The sequence below is a fragment of the Hylobates moloch genome, unplaced genomic scaffold (genome assembly GCF_009828535.3).
Source record: "Hylobates moloch isolate HMO894 unplaced genomic scaffold, HMol_V3 SCAFFOLD_17, whole genome shotgun sequence".
Classification (NCBI taxonomy): Eukaryota; Metazoa; Chordata; class Mammalia; order Primates; family Hylobatidae; genus Hylobates; species Hylobates moloch.
In genome coordinates this window covers 296,727-318,641 of record NW_026652292.1, presented here as the reverse complement: position 1 = coordinate 318,641, position 21,915 = coordinate 296,727, and the positions used below count along the sequence as shown (strand labels likewise).

At 49.2% G+C, this 21,915-nt stretch overlaps 1 protein-coding gene and 1 pseudogene across 3 annotated transcripts in view; one reads left to right on the top strand and one right to left on the bottom strand.

Moving 5' to 3' along the window:
• EXOC3 (exocyst complex component 3) overlaps window positions 1-20,646 on the bottom strand; it is a 26,408-nt gene extending 5,762 nt beyond the window's left edge. Inside the window, exons 1-10 of one of the 3 annotated variants that reach the window (XM_058430020.1) lie at window positions 20,531-20,588; window positions 18,676-18,814; window positions 17,442-17,641; window positions 16,039-16,258; window positions 9,707-10,388; window positions 6,655-6,772; window positions 5,640-5,765; window positions 4,254-4,354; window positions 1,766-1,876; window positions 1,532-1,682 (exon numbers count right to left, since the gene is read on the bottom strand). In XM_058430020.1, coding sequence (XP_058286003.1) covers window positions 1,532-1,682; window positions 1,766-1,876; window positions 4,254-4,354; window positions 5,640-5,765; window positions 6,655-6,772; window positions 9,707-10,388; window positions 16,039-16,258; window positions 17,442-17,585 — 1,653 coding nt within the window. In that variant the 5' untranslated portion in view covers window positions 17,586-17,641; window positions 18,676-18,814; window positions 20,531-20,588. Of the gene's footprint in view, window positions 1-1,531; window positions 1,683-1,765; window positions 1,877-4,253; window positions 4,355-5,639; window positions 5,766-6,654; window positions 6,773-9,706; window positions 10,389-14,804; window positions 14,923-16,038; window positions 16,259-17,441; window positions 17,642-18,675; window positions 18,815-20,530 lie in introns of those variants that run through there. The other 2 variants (XM_058430021.1, XM_032135606.2) reach the window with 2 other exon arrangements.
• Window positions 20,309-21,915, top strand: LOC116457091 (uncharacterized; annotated as a pseudogene).

Genomic DNA, 21,915 nt, shown 5'->3' with positions numbered 1-21,915 from the left:
GATGGACATTTAAATTTTTTTCACATTTTGCAATAATGCAACAGTGAATCTGTGTAATTCTACTGATGACATTCCTTAAAGTTGAATTTTTCAGTCAAAAAGTATACACATTAAAACCAATGAAAGTATACAAATTAAAACTCCAATGAAAGTATACAAATTAAGACTCCAACAGAAGTGTACAAATTAAAACACCAGTAAAAGTTACAAATTAAAACTACCATGGCTGTATTTCCAAGCTGCCCTCCAAAACCCAACCCAGCTCAGGCCCACACGGAATCCAAACAGCCCCTTTCTCCCACTCCTCAACAAGCCTGAATGGCATCCGCGTCTCCGGCTCCTGCCATCCTGCTGAGCAGCAGGTCCTGTTGAGCATTCATTGCTTCGAGGATAAGATTGGGCATCTAGTTGCACAGTGAGGACACTGGTGTTGCTTTTAATGTGAGGTGGCCATTCATGTCCTTTGTCCGTTTTTCTATATATTCTTTTTAAATTTTGAAATAATTTCAAATGTAAATATTTCCTTCTTGCTTTCTAAGTCATATTTGCGAAAGTTACAAGTGTCTGCCTCTTTGGGGACACTTCCACACACATTTCTTTTCTCTTGCACAACCAGACACTGATGAATCAGCAACCAATCCCACCCCTCATCTGAGGAACCCCTTTCCAGCAGGACCACCAGATGGCCATGGTCTTATTATTTTGTTGTTGTTGTTGTTGTTCTTTGTTTTGAAATGGAGTTTGCTCTTGTTGCCCAGGCTGGAGTGCAATGGTGCGATCTCTGCTCACTGCAACCTCCACTTCCCGGGTTCAAGCAATTCTCCTGCCTCAGCCTCCCAAGTAGCTGGGATTACAGGTATGCGCCTCCACACCCAGGTAATTTTGTATTTTGAGTGGAGATGGGGTTTCTCCACATTGGTCAGGCTGGTCTCGAACTCCCAACCTCAGGTGATCCTCCTACCTTGGCCTCCCAAAGTGCTGGGATTACAGGCGTGAGCCACTACACCCAGCCTACATGGTCTTATTTTTTAAATATATCCTGATTTCTGCCAATACATCTAAATAATGTTAAGCCATCTTTATGCTTCTGAAATAACCCCTACATTTCATGGTAGGTTATGCCTTTGATACAATATTAAATTCATTTTATTAATGATTTCTGTGTGTACCTATATTCAAAAGTGAAACTGATCTATGTGAGGATGTGTGTGTGTGTGCACTCTCAGTTTGACTTTTTGACAGGTCCCTACACATCTGTTTCTATTTTGTAATCTGCTAAATTGTCTGATGTCTTTAATACTTACTGGGTGAATCTACTGAATTGTGTGTTAAGAAGGACCCTGTGTCATACGAAGCAGGCAGCGCCACAGAAAACGGAGGCGCTTTAAGCGATCTGACCTGAATGCAAGTGCACAGCCCGGCTCCCCGGACGGCATCCGCATGGTACAGTTCACAGCCTGTGTCCCAGAGGGCAGTGAGGAAGCACCGTGCTTCGGCCCAGAAAATGGCAGGAGGAAAGAGCCAGGCCCACCTCCAGGTCCAGGAAGACCTCCTCCAGCAAACCGCTGCAGCCCTCCTTCGCAATGGCGTCTAAAGTCCCGTCCATGCTGGGCTGGCTCAGAGACACGCCCTCTTCCACTTCATTCTTTAAATACTTTCTTTTTAAACTGACTATGGATTCCCTGCAAGGCAATGGTTCAGGTTCAGCACAGCGGCTGGACACCAGCCTCCACCGCTCCCCCGCCACAGCGGCAGCCGCACTCACTTGAAGGTCTGGCAGTTGTTGATGATGGCGATCATGTACTGAACGTAGCAGTGAGGGTGCTGCCGATTCCTCAGGTGCTCTTCTTTATACAGCTGCGCTTCATCTTTGTATCTGAGGACAGACAGGCTTCGGTCAGACAGCACTAAGGGCAGCATGGAGCTGTTTCAAACACCACACTGATGTCACGCCTGGCCTGAAATTTCACATCACTAACATCTGACCGGATGAGCCTCTAAAAATACAACAATCTTTAGGCGATCCAGACTAACGGAAGGACAGAGAGGCTGATCGCTTTAAATGGACCAAAGAATAACTTCACCTCAGGCTTTAAAATATGGCTCATTAGGAGGCCGGGGCAGGGAGACCACTTGAGGAGTTTAAGGCTGCTGGCTGCGTTGCAGTGAGCACCCAGCGGGGTAACCGAATCAGACCTTGTCTCTCTCTTTTTTTTTTTTGAGATAGTCTTGCTCTGTCACCCAGGCTGGAGTGCAGTGGTGAGACCTCGGCTCACTGCAACCTCCACCTCCCGGGTTCAAGTGATTCTCCTGCCTCAGCCTCCCGAGCAGGTGGGACTACAGGTGTGCGCCACCACGCCCAGCTAATTTTTGTATTTTTAGTAGAGAGGGGGGTTTCACCATATTGGCCAGGCTGGTCTCGAACTCCTGACCTCGTGATCCACCCGCCTCAGCCTCCCAAAGTGCTGGGATTACAGGCATGAGACACCATGCCTGGCCGACCTTGTCTCTTAAAAACAATTAAAAAATATAAAAATTTTGAAGAGTTGATAAATAATAACTGAAAAAAGGAAAAAGAAAACATATGGTTCAGGATTCTGATTGTAAAAATATACTACATATTTGATTGTGAGGAACTGGGAAAGCATTATCTTATTTTATTTACTATACACTTCGCCTAGAAACTCAGTGTTAGGAACATCATCAAATGTCAGGTAAAATGTCCCTTTCAGAAACTGTCCCTGAAATCATCCAATTAAAAACAGACACTTGAAATGTCAAGAAAACAGACAGAGGTAGTGACATGATCTATTTTTAAATTTATTGTGGGGGTGCTCAGGCACCTGTGGGAGTGGAAGAATCATACAACAAATACCGTTTCTGTTTTTAAGAGATGTTAAGAAAGGAGCACACTGAAAGCTGGCAATTAAAGGGGAAGAAGTTAGCATTTCTGTCCAAAGTGTGGTTCAGGTCATCAAAAAGCTGAGGGTGATCAGGGAATGGTCTCTTTATAGAAGAATCTAACCTCATAAATGACAATGACCTCCAAAGAAACAAACTCAGGCCAAGATCCCCCTGGACAGACGGCCAATAGGGACTTGGCCATGACCTCTGTGGATAGAAGGTCAATGGGGACTCGGCTAAGACTTGGCCAGTGGGGACTCAGCTGTGACCCCTGTGGATGGGTGGTCAGTGGGGACTTGGGCATGACCCCCATCGATGGATGGCAAACGGGAACTCTGAGTGGGCGGCGTGGCCGTAGTACCTAAGCCACCAGGACGGGACCTATGGACGCCATGTCTCCTGATGTGCCCCATTGTGGAAGGCATACTTGCCAGTAAGTGGGATCCAAGCCTGCAGAGCCAGCATCTGGCTGGGGAGCTGACGGTAGACTGAGGAGGAGGAGGAGGGACATCTCTCTACAGAGATCTACCAGCCGGCAGCTGAAGGGACGGTTCTGCTTACCAGAGGCCTAGGAACCCTAAGCCCTCATGCGATGCAGTCCAATCTGATTCACAGCTATCAAAAGACACACTTGAGATACAACCCAAACGCAGACTTGGCATCGGATGACCCCACGGAGTCACCGTGCATGTGTCTCTGACTTGATGGCACTGCAATGGCTTGAGAGAGCGTCGCCAATACCATGCCACAGCGCCTGGAGTTTGCCTCAAGGTACTTCAGCAGAGAGAGCGGAATGGGCAGGGGAGAACAGATGAGGCAAGGGGGCTTTGGAGGGGATGGCTTCTGGACTGCACGACGGGTGAACACAGTTTTTTAAACTCTTTCCACATCAGTATAGGTTTGAAAATTATCAACAACTCATGGGGAGGGTGGCGTGCCAGGTCACGGCTGCCTGGAACCCTTCCGAGGAGGGCCGGCTTGGCCAAGGACGCCCTCCCCACTATGAAGTGGGCACTGCAGCAGGAGTCGCCACCCCCACCCCCAGGAAGTTCAGAACAGACAACGGGAGCAGCCTGACTCCAACAGAGTTGGTGTCATCCGGTGCATCGCTAAGGACGTCACGACACATCGGCTCTGGGAGCCCAAGGGGGCGTGTGGTCCACTCAAGGGGAAGGTGATCCAGAAGCTCCGCTCCCTCCCTTTGCTTTCTAAGAACACAGGAGTGACACGTGGGGAATCTACAGGCCTAATTTCTTTTCAGTAACAGGCATAGTAGGATCAAAAAATTTTTGCTTCTAATTTTTAAAAACATTCAATTTGTACATTAGCACACTGGCAAAAAGACATACCTGCTTAGGAAAGAATTCATCTGCTGAAGACACAAAACTAGTACCTTCGTTTTCAAATCTTCACTTATCTGAGCAGCAACTTGAAGATTCTGTTCAAACATCTAAAAATCAGAGAACTTAAGAATTCTGGTATAATCTTACAGGAGTATACTAAGAGTGCAGGTTTGCTGTTATATAAAACCCCCATCTGCTAACTGGCATTTAGGATAGTCCAAATTCAGAGAAAACAAATGAAACCATCTGAAAAATAACAAAGTTAGTTTAAAAAAAAAAAACACAAACTTTCTCACCTGGGAAAGTACCAAGTGACTCATTTCTTAATTCCTGGCAAACTGGTTTCTCCCACGGGGGCCACGTCTGTCCTCACACTACATGACTGGAGTTTTAATGTGTGGAGTGAGGCCCCACCCAGGATGGCGCCCCTCAGGCGCCTGACTCACCCTCCCTGCCCCATGACTGTCATGATGCAGGGTTCCTAAGAATCTGGACCTGGGGTGTGCCAGGCCCTGCCAGGAGCTGACCCAGGCAGAGGAAGGGCAAGGGGACAGAGCTCTCCTCACACAGCTTCTCACGGCATCCGTTTCCAAACAAAGGAAAGGGTTTGGACTGGCCTGTCAATAACTAACGGTATCATTCAGAGAGAAATGTCGCCCGCCAGCCCTCAGTCCTGCCTGGCTCCGTCCCTCAGCAATGCCACTCAAATGAAAACACATGATGTGCCAAAAGAAAAAAAGAGCAGGAAAAACGGACACAGGGCGGTCGGACACTGGAAAGTGAATCCGTGGTAAGAACACACCGGGTCTAACACCTAGTGGGGCTCGGGCATTGGAAAGTGAATCCGTGGTAAAAATGCAGGTCGGTCTAATACTTAGAACCTTAACCAATGAACAGGAAAGCAACTTTAAAAGCTAATGGATGCCTTGACCCAGGAGGTAGAGGTTGCAGTAAGCCAAGATTGTGCTACCGCACTCCAGCCTGGGCAACAGAGTGAGACTCCGTCTCAAAAAAAATAGTGGACGCTCCCAAAATCCACCTGTTTAGACTCAATCATGTGCCATTTTTTAGGACGAATCCTGGATATCAACCAAACAAACTCACATTTGAAAGTCGCACATAAATAACATATAATTAGGCTGTAGGCCAAACCCATAAAGACCAGGTCAGAAAACTAAAGTGACCTTGGGCAAAGCTATTTGGTAAGTACCATCCCGGGTTTCTGCATCTCCACAGAGTAAGAGACAGAGAGAGGAGAGCACCAGGCAGGGCTCAGTGTTTTTACTACACTCTGCGGATGAAGATCCCGGGTACCTGTGTCACTCTGTAAAACCTACAGGTCCTACCATCTACCTAGGAAATGGAACTATGCCAATCCCCTGCAGGTGGTACCTGGAAGACGATGGCAGGGAGTGTGGTCTGGTAGTACCCGTCCTGGTCGGCTTCCGGCTCCGTCTCTTTGACCCAGTCTTTCTTGTCTGTCTCCAGCGCTTTCCGCAGCCAGGCGATGATGTTTGACTAAAGGAAGTTCAGCATCATGGAGAAGAGAAGAGAGAAGAGCAGGTGCCTGAGAGTCACACCAATCAGCTGGTCGGTTACATGCACAGCTCCACAAACCAGACACAGGGCACCAGCGTCCTCTTTCTCAAATGAGGACTCCAGAGCAGGGACCCAGGGAGGCAGTGACCACAGCAGCCTGCAGGGGTTTAACTGGAACCCTTGGTACAGATAAAGAGGGAGAAGAAACTAGATGCCCTTTTGGCTGCACCTCGTGCTGAAGGACAAGGCCGCTGAGTCCCAGGTGCACAGAGAATGAGGCCGACCAGGTCCAGTCAGGTCCGGTCAGGCTTGTTCCCATGCCCAGACTCAGCAACCACAGCAGCTCATGTCCCAAGAGAAGACAGCGCTCCTTCCCCAGCTCCTGAGGACACCTCCGCTTCTGGTCACAATGCTGCCTTGCTAGGTGGACGCACCCTTGTCTAAGAAGCAGACCCTGCTAAGCTCCTCCTCTCACTCTGAGACCACCTGGTCGTCACCAGGCTGCAAATGGACTCTTCCTTTGGTCCTTGACTGACCCCCCCGACCCTGAGACTCAAAGCCGAGAGCCTGACGGGTGCTGCCACACACGGTTCAGACGTCCTGGGCCCTGGCCAGCCTGCCGAGGACGGCACAGGCTCACATCTCCAGCAGAGGACAAGCTTCAGATCCAGGCCCAGAGAAGGGACCATTCTCCTCTTCTAGCAAACAGACCTGTCAGGGCCTGGAAGCAGAGCCCGGGCAACTGAGCAACGCACCCTAGGAAGTCAACGCTAAGGCATTTCCCACCCTGCCTCCTGCCTGCTGCCAAGCCCAAGTTACTCATATAACCAGCACGGTGCTCCGTGGCATGCGGGCCAGCCCTACTCACAGTGAGCGTGGACATGTACGTGTCAAGCAGCTCAGAGACCACGTGTGGAGAAAGCAACGGCTCCAGGGTGCCGACATCCACTTCCGGGGCCAGCTCCACGTTCCTCATCATCTCAGTACTACGGGGGAACCAGGAATGTGAGTGACAAACCGCGATGGACACAGAAGAGCACGCCCAAGTGTGCCAAGGCTGTTTCACTTGACACACGAATGTCCACCACCCTGGAGACTTCCCGGTCACAGCCGGCCCACGGCTCAGGGGAAAGTGCAAGGGCTTTGGGGTCTCCGTGGCGTCACCCACTGGCTCCGAGACCGCCTGAGTCCCTCCAACCCCAGCCTCACCCTGCTGTGCCAGCTTCATAAGGTGCTGGGGCTCAGATGCGGAAGAGCCTTCCCCGTGGGGAAGACGTGTGTTCTATTCACTGCACCTCCAGAGCCAAGGCGGGGCCTGGCAAACAGGAGGCACTGAATAAACAAACGTACTCAGTCAAAACGACAACAAGCACAGCCAGCCCCCACAGCCACGGGCGCCACGTCCACTGACTCAACCAACCACAAACTATTTGGGAAAAACAACAATAAAAAATAATAAAAATTTCAAAAAATATAGAACAACTATTTCCATAGCATTCACACTGTATTTAGTCTATAAGTAATCTAGAGATGATTTACAGCATGAAGGAGAATGTACGCAGGTTACATGCAAACACTATACCCTTTTATAAAGGGGATTTGGGCTACGGAGGGTTTTGATAGCCAAGGGGGGGTCCTGGAATCCCTCCCCGTTGAGTATGGAGGGGCAGCTGTGCTGGACTTTGGAAACAAGCCACTGCAGTCCACATCACTACTCTCTGCAGAGGATGATGACTAGAATGTAGAATACAGGACATTACTGATAAAAACGCATCTGCAAGAACAGGCAAAACTATGTTCAGTCTACTGTCCAGAAGACAGGAAATACATGCTACATTTCAGGGAAAGTTTTCATTAAAAAGTTATTATCAGCCGGGCACGGTGGCTCACGCCTGTAATCCCAGCACTTTGGGAGGCCGAGACGGGAAGATCATGAGGTCAGGAGATCGAGATCATCCTGGCTAACACAGTGAAACCCCATCTCTACTAAAAATACAAAAAAATTAGCCGGGCATGGTGGCACACACCTGTAGTCCCAGGTACTCGGGAGGCTGAGGCAGGAGAATGGCGTGAACCCGGGAGGCGGAGCTTGCAGTGAGCTGAGATCGCGCCACTGCACTCCAGCCTGGGCGACAGAGCAAGACTCTGTCTCAAAAAAAGAAAAAAGTTATTATCTGTGTATGAGGTTGGGCTCTTTAATGTCTAAGGTTTGATACACCTACTATTATGTACCCACAAAAATTAAAATTAAAAAGTTTTTTTAAGTCTAAGGTTTGACCACTCAGAAAATTCAGCTCACATGCCTCACGCTATGTTCCCTAAATACGTTCTCAGGGTAATACTGAATAAAATGATTAAGAGCCAGTCCACTATCTATAAGAAATCCAAGAGCTTCCTAAGTGAAAAAGTGCTTCCTAAAATTCTGTACATTTTAAAAGACTTTTATTTAATCTGGATTATTTTTGCCCAAGAACCTCAATTCCGTGTGTGAATGTTTCTAGCGGAGCACTTCAGCCACCCCGAGAAAGGCCGGGGTGATGGAACTCACGAGACTCCCCAAGGACAGAAAAACACTCACAACGTGGGAAGACAAAATCAAGACACAAACTGTGCAAGGTGCATACATGCACAGCCCAGTGTAGTGGCCACGGCCGGGGAGGGCCCAGGGACGGGATTGGAATCCAGCTTCCCATACACAGCCCAGTGTAGTGGCCACGGCCGGGGAGGGCCCAGGGACGGGATTGGAATCCAGCTTCCCACTCACTGGCCGTGTGACCTGGGCACATTATCCCCTGCCTCCTGCCTCATGGGCTGCTGACACACACCAGGCACGGAGGGGGAGTCCTGCACAGTCAAGGCTACAGAATGGGCAGCTACGAGGATGAGCGGCAGCCAGGGGAGGTGAGTCCAGGGCTGTGCACAGGGAGCCACAGTTGCACAGGGAGCCACAGTTGCACAGGGAGCCATGGTGACCATTCTGTGCAGGGAGCGCTTCGTTTCTCTTCTGTCCTTCTGAATTGAAACGCAAATTCTCCATAAGCAGATACCAGTAAACAAAGCACAAAAAAAAAATATGCCTTACTACTAAAAAAAAAAAAAAAAAAAATTTATTCAATTTCTCCACTACAGTGACAAGACGGGCAAAAAAAAAAAAAAAAGAAGAAGAAATTCCAATACATTACTTAATATTATTTTCTAACCATGAAACCATGGAAAATTGAAATAAGTTTTCATTTCAGCTGCCTAATCTTAAAGAATTTCAGAATACCCCCACCACTGCACCATTTTTCAACACTACTTCAAATTAATCCATTAGCACAGAGTGGTTCATGTTCCCTTATGTGAAGTGACAAAGCCTCGCACTAGGGTACAAAAAGGATGATGAAGTTTCCTCGAACTATCTACACTTGTAACTGTTTATTTTTGAAAGACTCACTGCTATAGGATATTGGTGAAGAGAAACCAAACCTGGGATGCTGGAAGCCAGGGAGATAACGTGGTGGTCTCCTCCCCAGCGGGGTGGCCATGTGCCAGTTCCAGCCCCGCCTGGGACCATGTATCCTCACCTGTAAAATGGGGTAACAACACGCCTGCCTCAGGGTGTCACTGCAAAGAAGCAAGTCAGCACACGGTGAGCACAGGGAACAGGCCCAGCCTGGAGCTGCACCCTGTCAAACTCAACGGGGGCTGGAGGCCAAGAGCAGAGATCCCTCCCAAGCACAACAGTGTTCAAACACCAGAGGCTGGGCACCAGCAGGCGGACCAGAAAGAAGATACCCCTTGGCCAGAAACCAAGGCAGTGGGCTCAGAGCACCTGCCCAGAGTGACGCCCTATGGTCGGCTCTCTGGCAAGCGGCTGCCGGACCCTCTCACACGTGGCTTCTACCTAAGAGACAACACAGGCGCCAGGTTAGCTTTACCTCGTGTAGGTGTTTAAGACCCACGTCAAGAGGCTCACGATCTCATTGGCTTCCAGGTCTTCTGACGCGAGGTCCTGCATCCGCGTGCTCAGGGCTTGGTGGTACATGTTCAGGAGGTTCTTAAAGATCTCATAGTGGGGAGGAAAGCACTGAACCATCAGGTTTTTGGCGACAATGAGGTCATCCAGGACATACTTCCTTATAATTTCCAGGTGGCGGACGAGCCACATCTTGTCAGACTCCCTGGTGTCTGCCTGTGTGCCCTCAATTCTGGTGGTCACAGTCCTCTCCAAGATGGTGAACATTTTCTCCTTCCAATTCTTGGGCCTCCCAGGAGGAACAAAGCCAGTCTGCTTTTTCCGGTCAAGTATACGCCTGTCGATTTTCTCTTCCCTTTCAATGATCCTGACAACTGAGACCAGCAAGGTGGGGTCACGGCGGACAGTGACCAGTGACCTCTGCAGCACCATCCAAAGCTGCTTAGCCAGCTCATCAGAGAGCCCCTGCGTGCTGCCAAAGTAGCCATGGATGAGGGTCATGTCACGCGTGTTCCCACTGTCCATGCGGTACTGCTCGTACATCAGCCCGTCCCGGGAGCACTCCAGGTCCATCAGCTTCCGGTGGGCTTGCAGGAGCGCCCCTTGTTCAATTAGGTCCTGGGTCTCCCTCACAATCTCAGGCACTAGGGAGAAGGCACAAGACACAACATAAACAACTACCACCACATAAAAGGCTGCCTGCATGCGGCGTTCTGGGAACACAGCAGAGCAGGAAGCCACCTCTCCCTAGCTAACAACAACTGCAATGGCAGGATGTGTCTGAGGTAACTATCTTTGGAACTCTGGAGTCTATTGAAGGCATAAATGGTAAACTGTGGTTAATTGTGGTCATTTGCAGTTCTCAGCTGGGCAGTGGCTACCCAGGCCCCACCTCCCGCCCCACAGGCAGCTGTGCATGTGCTGATGTGTTCCTAGAGCTGCCTGCACACAGCCTGCAGCCTGGCTGGGCAAAAAGAACCCTGTCCTCCACACTGGAGATCTGTACTCAGATCACTGACTGCTGCTTCTGACCACAGAGGTGCGAAGAGGTAAGCGGCCACTGTTGCATCTTTTCCTGTTCACAGGCCCCTCCTTGCCCCCACACAGCTCCAGGGAATTTAAAGGGCCAATGTCTTCACCACCCCCTTCATCTCTTCCCCTTTTTGAAAGCCAGATATTTATGAATAAAGACATTCAAAAGTAACTGCATTTATAGGAAAAATTCGGAAGTGGCCAATGCATGCCCAGGCAAAGGCATAGGCTCAGAAAAGACTTGAGACGACCTTGAAGTTCACACCTCAGGCTGTGCCTTGGCACAGAGAGCCTACAATGACCAAAAACAAGAATCATCAACCTGGGAAGGGGAAATAATCTGATTTCCAGAGTTATCACATTATTCGATTCAAGTGTCCATTTTTCAACAACAAAAACATCACAAGGCACACAAAGAAAGAAGAAAGTATGGCCCATTCAAAGGAAAACATAAGAAACTGTCCCTGTAAAAGATCTGATGGCAGATCTACTAGAAAGAGACTTCAAAACAATGATTTAAAGATGCGTAAGGAACTTAAAGATGTGAAGAAACGCGTATGAGTAAAACGGAAATACCAATAATGGGACAGAAAATCCAAAAGGAAACCAAAAAGAAAATATGAAGCTGAAAAGCACAATAAATGAAATGAAAAACTCACTAAAGGGATTCAAAGGCAGATCTGCACAGGTGCAAGAAAGAATCAGTGAATGTGAAGACAGGGCAATGGGAAATATCAAGTATCAGGAACAGAAAGAAAAAAGATTGAAGAAAAGTGAACAGAGCCTCAGGGACCTTGTGGACATCATCAAGCAGGCCAACATATGCTTAGTGGGACTTTTAGAAGGAGAAGAGAGAAATGGGCAAGACATTATTTGAAGAAATACTAGGTGAAAACTCCCCACATTTGATGAAAGACATGAATATGAAGATCCAAGAAGCTCAATGACCTCCAAGTAAGAGGAACTCAGAGGTCCACAGTAAGATACAATTTAATCAAACTTTTGAAAGAATTTTGAAAGCAGCATCTTGTCAGAAACAAGGGCTCCTAAATAAGATTATGAGCAGATCAGATTTCTCACCAGAAACTTTGGAGGCCAGAGGCAGTGGGATGACATATTCAAAGTGCTAAAAGAAAAATACTGTCAACCAAGAACCTTAAATCTAGCAAAACTGTCATTCAAAAGTGACAGCAATATTAAGACATCCCCAGATAAACAAAAGCTGAAAAGCTTGTTACCACAAGATCTGCCCTGCAAGAAATGCTTAGAGTCCCACTGGTTGAGAAGAAAGAGTGCTAGAGAGCAACTGAAAGCCACGTGAAGAAGCAAAGTCCTCAAAAAAGGTAAATTCATGGACAATTGTAAAATCTAGTATTATTAACACTTCAGTTTTTAACTCATCACTCTGTTTTCTACGTGACTTAAGAGACTAATATTTTTTCTGGTTAAAAGGGACAAATAAAAATGAAACTAATACATTAAAAAATAGTCTAAAAGCTACTAATACTGTAACTTTGGATTCTAACTCTACATTGTTTTCTACCTAATTTTTAAAAATGAATGCATTAAAAAACAATTATTAGTCTATGATTTTGGACACGCAACGTATAAAGATGTAATTTTGTGAAATGAACAACCCAAAGGGAGTGGAGATGAAGCCATACAGGGACAGTTTTTGTGTGTTATTGAAGTTAAGTTGATATAAATTCAAACTGAAGTGAGATAATGTTAGATGTTAAGTGTAATCTTTATGGCAGGCACAAAGAAAACAGCTATAGAATATACACAAAAGAAACAAGAAGGGAATTAAAATGTTTACTACCAAAATAATCAAAAGCACAAAAAAATGCAGAAATAAGAGACAAAAATGTTATATGGCATATAGAAAACAAACAGCAAAATGACAGAAGTCCCTTCTTATCAGTAATCACTTAAATGTAAGCTCTTCCATCAAAAGAGGTAGGCAAAATTAATTAAAATCTTCAATCAAAAGAGGTGGGCAAAATTAAAATCTTCAATTAAAAGAGGTGGACAAAGTAGATTTCAAAAATAAAACATGATTCAACTCTATGTGTTCACCAGAGACGGACCTTAGAGCCCAAGACACAAATAGGTTGGAAGTAAAAGGATGGAAAAAGATATTCCATATAAATAGTAACCAAAAGAGAACAGGAGTGGTTATACTAATAAATATGAAATATACTTTAAATTAAAAAAAAAAAAACTAGTCACAAAGAAGGCCATAATGTATTAATAGAAGGCTCAGCAAGAAGATGTAACAATTATAAATATTTCTGCATTTACTAACAGACCATCAAAATACATGAAGCAAGAATGGATAGAACTGAAGGGAGAAACATTCAGTTCTGTAATAGTCGGAGGCTTCAATATCTCTCTCTCAATAATGGACAGAACAAGCAGACAGAAGCTAAACAAGGAAAGAGAGGACTTGAACAATGCAACCAACCAACCAGACTGAACAGACACAGAAAGAACACCCAACAACAGAACATACACTGTTCTCACGTGCACATGGGACAGTCTTCAGGAAGGACCACGGATTAGGCCTCAAATTAAGACTCAGGTTTTTAAAAGATAAATATCATACAAAGTATCTTCTCCAAACTCAACAGATGATGTTAGAAATCAGTATCAGAAGGAAAACTGTAAAATTCACCAATTTGTGGAAATTTAACAACATACTCTTAAACAATTAATGGGGCAAAAAAGGAAACACAAGGGACTTTTTCTTTTTTTTTTTTTTTTTTTTTTTTGAGATGAAGTCTTGCTCTTGTGTCCCTGGCTGGAGTGCAGTGGCGCAATCTCGGCTCACTGCGACCTCTGCCTCCTGGGTTCAAGCGATTCTCCTGCCTCAGCCTCCTGAGTAGCTGGGATTACAGATGCCCGCCACCACGCCCGGCTAATTTTTATATTTTTAGTAGAGACAGAGTTTCACCACGTTGGCCAGGCTGGTCTCAAACTCCTGACCTCAGGTGATCCGCCCGCCTCGGCCTTCCAAAGTGCTGGGATGACAGGCGTGAGCCACCGCGCCCAGCCATAACGGATACTTTTAAAAACTTAGAGAAGAATGAAAATGCAGACGAATCAAAAACCTCGCACACTCATGGTGGAAAACTGTGAAATGCTGCAGCCACCGGAGGAAACAGTCTGGCAGCTGCTCAAAGATTTAAACATAAATTACCACACGGTCCAGCAATTACACTTGTGTGTATGTACCAGAAGGAAATAAAAGTAAAATATCTGTACCCCCATGTTCACTGCAGCATTATTCACAATAGCTAAAACGTGGAAGCAATTCTAATGTCCACCAACAGACAAACGGATAAGCAAAATGTGGTCCATCCATACAATGGAATATTATTCGGCCTTAAAAGTGAAGGCAATTCTACAAAATTCTACAATCCCACAGCATGGAAGACCCCTGAGGACATCATGCTGAGTGAAATAAGCATGTCACAGAAAGACAGACAATGTGTGATGCCACTTCTATGAGGTCTTTGGAGTCATCCAATTCACAGAGACAGAAGGCAGAACGGTGGGGACCAGGAGCTGGGGCAGAGGGTGCGAAGTCAGTGTTTAATGGGTACAGATATTCATGTCTGCAAAATGAAAAGAGTTCTGAAGATGGATGTGGCAATGGTTGCACAACAATATGAATGTTCTTAATAGTCCCCAACTGTACACTTAAAAATGGTTAAGATGGCAAACTGTATATGTGCATTTTAGTACAAGAAAAAATGGGGAGGGGAGCTGTGTACACAGCATTGCCGAGTTATAGGCAATAAGACAAGTCTGAAGGGAACCAAACCACATCTTCTCAATGAAAATTTATCCGTAACAAAAAACATGCATACCACGCAGGATCATTTGTTCACCAAGGAAAGGAAATTGTTTTCAACTGCTGTGGATAAACTAATTCCAGTAATGCACCTTTTTGGTCATTAGGCATTAGTTTAAAAGACCAGAAGGAAATGTAGCCAGCCAATGCGAAATAAGAGGAAATTAACTAGAAAGGTGCCAGCTGAGCATCACCAAGGCGACTCCATCGAGAGGACTTTGTTCCAGTTCCAGGTGGTCCACAGTCACCAAGAAGAGCTGCTTTCTGAGTTGGCAGCACTGCGGCATCTGTGTTGGGCACGCACAAAGAGACACGGACCGCAGCCACACACGTGACCCTACGGATCACGCCCTGGAAGGGCACACACAAAGCAACGGGACAAGATGCTCGGCAATGCTGCAGCCGCAAGCACGAGAGGAGGGCAGAGAGGACAGGGTGGACAGGACACGGGTTACCAAGGTGCACTGTGGGCAGTTGGGGAGAACCGCACCAATTCACACGTGGCCTCAGGAGCCGAGCAGCATCACAGACGATGCAGCACAGCCAGTGTGGAGGGTGAGCTGGGGCACGTGATGGCTGGGGACGGGAAGTGTCATGCAGACATCAGGGCAGAGACGTTTGGAAGAGGAACAGGAGGAACTTGCCAAGAGGCCAGAGACAGGAACAAAGAAAGGGAAGGAATCGGACCCTGCCAAGGCTTCTGAGTTGGGGACTTGAAGGGTGCTGCTGACCTTGACACAGAGCGGGAACCAAGGGGAGGGACGAGGCTGTGGAAGCAGCTCCCGTCACAGCAAGCAGGAGGAGACTGTGAACACAAATGCTGGGAGCCACCACCCAGGGCCAGCTGGCACCGTTCAGGGACAGGTTATAGGGCCCTTGGCATCCTTTTAACTGAGGCATTCAGGGAGAAGACTGAAAGGGTTACTCCCCCACGGCGCTCAGCCCCGCCTCTGCCCTGGCCTGTGCACACATGCTTCTCCTCCCGCCTGGGAGCTGCTGCTCGCCTCAACCCTTCTGCTCTGGGATCTGCTTGCTCTGTCCCATGCGCAGGGCGGCTTCTCCTGTAGCTCCTTTTAAGCATAGGCCGCGGCATCTTCATTCTTCTGCACTCACAGAGTCTAACAGCCACGTCGCAGGCAAGGGAATCCCTCCACACTGCGTTTGCTGGGCAACTCGCTTCTGGGCCTCTGTCCTGACACTGAACTACAAGCCTTCTCCTAGCCTTTACATGCTCAGCTGATCACTTCCATCCACATTCAAAAAAGACGCTGAGCAGACAAGAATCACACTTACCGTCTACAGGTCTAGAGTGCGGGCTGCGAAGCCATTGCACACAGAGCACTCAGTGAGTCATGCAGAGACAGTGTGAGCGTGGGCAAGTGCCTCGAGCGTCTGGCTGGTACCTGAGAAGATGTTCTTGAGGTTCTCCACGGCTGCGGCGAGCTGGCTGTGCTGCACCACGGCATCTTTGACGTCCTTGAGGCTCTCGATGGTGTTGATGCTCTGCCTCCAGTCCTTGCTAACGTCTGCCAGTGACTGCTGGATGTCTTTGACGTCATTCAGGGCATTGTGGAGCTGGCTGAGGCCTGTGCGCACCCCGTCCAACTGTGACTGGATGGCGGCCTAAAGAGAGACGCCACACGGGTGAGCAGAGCCAGTGACAGCCATGTGCTGCCTCCTGAAGAACAAATCTTCCCCAGGAGGGTCAAGTTCAGGAAAGAGCCACTGAGTAGCAGGAAATAGTCAATACCCAGAAAAGAAAAGAAAATTAACAAAGATTTAATTGATTCGCAATGTAACTTTTTTTTCATTGCTGCCTGGGAACAGAACAATGATGCATTTTAAAGCCTTGATGAGAAAACGTCAGGACACTTCTCATCTAGCCTTACACCTGGTGATACTGGACACTACCACGGGTCTGCCCTGGGCCATGGCCTGCTGTGGTACCTTCAGAAGGATGCTCTCCCAGGCATCTTAGTTTCCTAAAATGTCTTATCCAGGCAGAGAGAACAGTCAGGACTTCACTGGCTTGGGGCACGGGAGTTCCTGCTGTTCAGCCAGGACCACATTTGGCCCCAGGACGGCTGACCCACAGGACAGAATCGGCACCTGAGCTTCAGATCCGCTCTCTGTTAAAAGTGAGTTAAAACAATCTGAACAAAATGCCCTCTAGTGGTGCTCTGTAGAAGAGCTTTAAACAAGACGACTTCTCCTTCCTCCAGTATTATTTAAAAACTTAATAGACACTTTCAGGGTGTTGTTTTTGTTTCTGTGGTTTTTGTTTGTTTGTTTGTTTGTTTGTTTGAGACAGAGTCTCTGTTGCCCAGGCTGCAATGCAATGGCACGATCTCGGCTCACTACAACCTCTGCCTCCTGGGTTCAAGCGATTCTCCTGCCTCAGCCTCCCAAGTAGCTGGGATTACAGGCATCCACCATCATGCCTGGCTAATTTTTGTATTTTTGTAGAGACAGGGTTTCACCATGTTGACCAGGCTGGTCTTGAACTCCTGGCCTCAGGTGATCCGCCTGCCTCGGCCTCCCAAAGTGCTGGGATTATAGGCATGAGCCACCGCACCCGGCCTCAGGGTGTTTAAAAGGTTGTTCCTTTGGTGTTTTCACCATTCCCACTGTCTTCTAAGCAAAGCTACTGAGTGGTAATACACTGCTGAAAGTAACTGCTCAAGAAAGTGCAGCTCTGCCTCCCTGCATATTACCATAAAGGCTAGTTTAGCAAAATCATCATGGTGATGTCAAACAAGAACCTGAAGCCCAAGACAGATCCTGGGAGTGGGGCAGGTGGCCTCACCTTCAATCTGGCCTCCACGGAGGCCTTCTTCCGCGCTTCTCTCCTGCGATACTGCTCCACCTTGTCCAGCTGGTCTGGGCGCTGGAGCATCCCAGCAACCCTTTGCACTGCTGTCGCAACGGCCTCCCGGTCTGTCTCCTTCATGGTGAAAAAGCTGGTGGAATCCTCTCACTGTTCATGCTAGGGGTGTTCTCTGTGCACTGCAGGAGTTGTTAGGATGGTAGAAACGTTAGGTGCAAAACCCCTCCCAAACAGGTGATCACAGAGGAGCTATAAGGAGAGCCTCTGAGATCACTAATCCAGGAAACCTCAAAGAAAGCTGAACTAGGATGAGGAACTCCTTGATAAGATAAACAAACCTTCGTAACACAAACATGGAGAAGTTATACCTTTAAGGGGAAAGCAGGGGTGTTTCACAGGCATGAGAGACATGGACATTTGGAAGATTCTTGATGTGGGTCCCAGACCACCCACCATGTAGATGTCAGCCTCCAAGGCACATCTCTCCCCAAGACAGGGCTGGTTTCTCATTTCGGGAGCTTCCCCCAGCACCTTGGCCAGGCCTGTGGGCAGCTGCGCCAGGACCCTCAGTGAAGACAAATACAGCGCAGACATCTCCCCTGACGAGGTACCACAGCTGGAGGCCCAGCACAAGCCCCACGATTCCCTATAAAAGTCACTGTTGTCAGCCGGGCCCGGTGGCTCACGCCTGTAATCCCAGCACTTTGGGAGGCCGAGGCGGGTGGATCACAAGGTCAGGAGATCGAGACCATCCTGGCTAACATGGTGAAACCCTGTATCTACTAAAAATACAAAAACAAAATTAGCTGGGCATGTTGGTGGGAGCCTGTAGTCCCAGCTACTCGGGAGGCTGAGGCAGGAGAATGGCGTGAACCCGGGAGGAGAAGCTTGCAGTCAGCAGAGATCACACCACTGCACTCCAGCCTGGGCAACAGAGCGAGACTCCATCTCAAAAAAAGAAAAAGTCATTACTGTCTTGGGTATCCAAAATCCCATTTCCCCCTTTTTTAACTGCCCTAGAAAACATCATGCTTCCCTCCTTTATGCAGGTCCCGTGCAGACCACAGATGCTCAGATGCCAGGCAAGCCTGCCTTCCATGCTCCCTCCACCATGGTCCTCCTCGGGGAGCATCTGGTCAATGTGAGAATCCGATACACCTGTTCCCCTTGACTTCAGCTGATTTTCATCTTCATGAATATTAAAAAGATTCACCTTCTCCTGGAATTTTTCATTCTCCATGCCCACATGCTTTCAGACACCTCTCTTCTCCTTTTTCATCTGGACCTACATTGCAACCTTTCCTTTCTCTTTATTTTCTGATTATGAAATTAGGCACACCAACATAGAAAATCTGGACAGGACAAAAATACAAAGATGCCAGAGGCAACTCCCCTTAAATCCCATCATCTATGGGCAACTCCTCTTAAATCTTGCTACCCAGAGGCAACTTCCCTTAAATCCCGACACTCAGGGGCAACTCCTCTTAAATCCCACAATCCAGGGACAACTTCCCTTAAATCCCACCACTAAGGGGTAACCCCCCTATATCCCACCACTCAGGGGCAACTCCCCTTAAATCCCGACACTCTGGGGCAACTCCCCTTAAATCCCGACACTCTGGGGCAACTCCCTCCAAAAGGGCTTATTTCCTTCCAGTTTTTTCCCTTTGGGTTTCTTTTAAAGCTAAGATTCCACTGCTTATATGACCTTGTAGGTGCACACTTTTGTTTTCTTATTTTGTTTGGACATTATTATCAGCAATTCCATTGACATTAAAGCCTGTATGATTTTGATTATAGGGCTGGATAATAACCCAAGAAGTAGACCCCCAGCCACTCTGCTGGGGCACACAGTGAGGTGACTGGGCCCATCACCCAGCCACTCTGCTGGTGCACACAGTGAGGTGACTGTGCCCATCACCCAGCCACTCTGCTGGTGCACACAGTGAGGTGACTGCACCCATCACCCAGCCACTCTGCTGGTGCACACAGTGAGGTGTCTGTGCCCATCTTAAGGCTGGAGTGAAGTCTGACACGCTGTGGGTGGAAGCCAAGGCGATGTGAGTGGAGAGCTGTGAAGCAGAGTTCGCCTTGGAGTCAGAACAAAGCTACTCATGTGGAAAAAGGGAAAATCTGGAGTTAAAAAACACACCGCAGAGGCTTCCATCCCAGCCTGAAGACTAAAGATTTTGGGTCACAGAAGCCAAAGAGGAACTCAGAAACCATAAACAGAGACCCAGGTCCAGCCCCTACCAGGCCTTTCTGACTGCCTTCCCCTGGCGCTGGCTCCACTGTGAGCCTCTCCACCGAGCGGGGGGACACCCTACTGAGGGGAACATCAGCACCCAGAGGGACACCTACGCCAGGAAGACACCTCTGCCGGGCAGACACCTCCGCCAGGAGGGACACCTCACCGGGGGGGACGCCTGCGCCGAGGGAAACACCTGTGCTGGGGGGCACCTCACGGAGGGGACACCTCTGCTGGAGGGACACCTGCACCTTGGAGGACACCTGCGCCAGGAAGGACGCTTGTGCCCAGAAGGACACCTGCTCCGAGGAGGGACACCTGGCCCGAGAGGGGACACCTGTGCCAGGAAGAATAATTGCGCCTGGGGGGGGGGGGGCACCGTCAAGGGGACACCTGCACCAGGAAGGACACTTGTGCCTGGAAGGACATCTGCCCCAAGGAGGGACGCCTGCTCCGAGGGGGTACACCTGTGCCAGGAAGGACACCTGCGCCTGGGGCGTGAGGGAAGACACCGTTAAGGAGACACCTGCACCAGGAAGGACACTTGTGCCTGTGGGGACACATGTGCCGAGGGGACACCTGCGCCTGGGGGGCACACATGTGCCAGGGAGGACACCTGCGCCGAGGGGACACCTGCGCCGAGGACACTCGCACGAGCGCGATACTCCACGGGGTCCGGAACGGCCTCCCCGCCCTCCAGGTCCCGGTCTGGCCTCCCCCTACGCGCCCCCGCGGAAGCCAGAGACAGGGAGAGCAAGGATGAAAGACAGCGACCACCGCCCAAGGACCCGGCGGCCGTCAGGACCTGCCGCCGACTCACCCTCTACGGCTACGCCGCCGCCGCCTCCGGGGTCCCGGCCGGAAGTGGACAGCGCGCGGGCACTTCCGCTTCCGGCAACGGCGCCGGAAGCACGGGTCCGGGCCCGCCCGCGAGGCGGGTTCTAGTCTTCCGGCCGAGCGACTTCAGCTCGGGGACCTGCCTCATGGCCGCTCCCCAGCAGGACAGGGTAACCGCCGGGGTGGGGGGCTCCTTGTCCGTCCCGGCCCCCCCAACTCAGGCCCTCTCGCTGCCCCCGGCGACCACCGCGTGCGCCCGTCCCCAGGGCCGGCGCAGTCCTGGACGCCTCCGCCGAGCGTGCCTGCCTGCATTTTCTCTCCTTTCCCTTCGCAGTCTCCGGAGAGAAGACAGCCCCAGAGCCGCTGTCTCCATCCTCTGCCGATGCCTGATGTCTTTATGTTGGCCTCGTGGTCCGCACTGCAGTGTGGCAGGGGCGACCCTTGTTTCCCGCGGACTGAGGTGGGCGCCGGGCATTCAGTGAATGAAGAAACGAAAGCGGGGAAGGTTGGGAATCAAACGTCTGTCATACCTGCCACCAGCAGAGAAGCGGCTTTGGGTACCTCCTGGACCCAAACACGAACTCAGCCCCTCTAGGAGCGCAGTCATTGGCACCCACGTGGGAACAATGCCGTGGGATGGGTGGTCACGGGATGTTTCCGGGGCCCCTCAGAGGCCTAGCAGCGCAGGTCTTGGAGAATGAATGTGGGTCACTGGCCGCGGCTGCAGAGGGCCAGTCCTGAGTCGCTGCCTGGAGGAGAGGCCCATGGCTAGCACTTGGCTTCACCTGGAGGAAGAAGCACGTGCTAAACCACCAGCGTTCAGGGTTTGTCTGTTTGATAAAGGATGCTGGCCTTGACACACCAACTGACAAGTCTTTCACAGGCTGGAGCTGCTAGGTTGTGCCCCTGACCCCTCCTGAAAATTAGCCGCACAAAAGGAAGGGTCTGGAAGGTGGCAGGGAAGCCAGCAGAGACGAGGGAAGTGGCAGCAGCATGGGGCAGGGGCACACAGGAAGGAGATGGAGCTTGTGGGGCCCCCCCCGTGACTCCGACAGGGAACCCTGCCCCGTGCCCTGCTGATGTTGACACTGACCCCGGCTCTATTATTTCAGTTTTTGCTTGTAATTTCTGAAAATCTAGCAACAAGTTGAGCAATGAAAAAAAGTAAAGAAAAAGTTAAAATTATATTAGAAATTATGACTAAAGAAATTTTGAAACTAATGAAAAAAAATTGCCAAAATTACCAAAGCTTTTAGGACTCTTCAAAATATAGTAACATTGAGTATTATGAACTAAAGACTCATACTATTATATCAATGTCTGGTAGTGAATTTGGTTGGAGGACTGTCTAGTAACTTCTTAACAAAA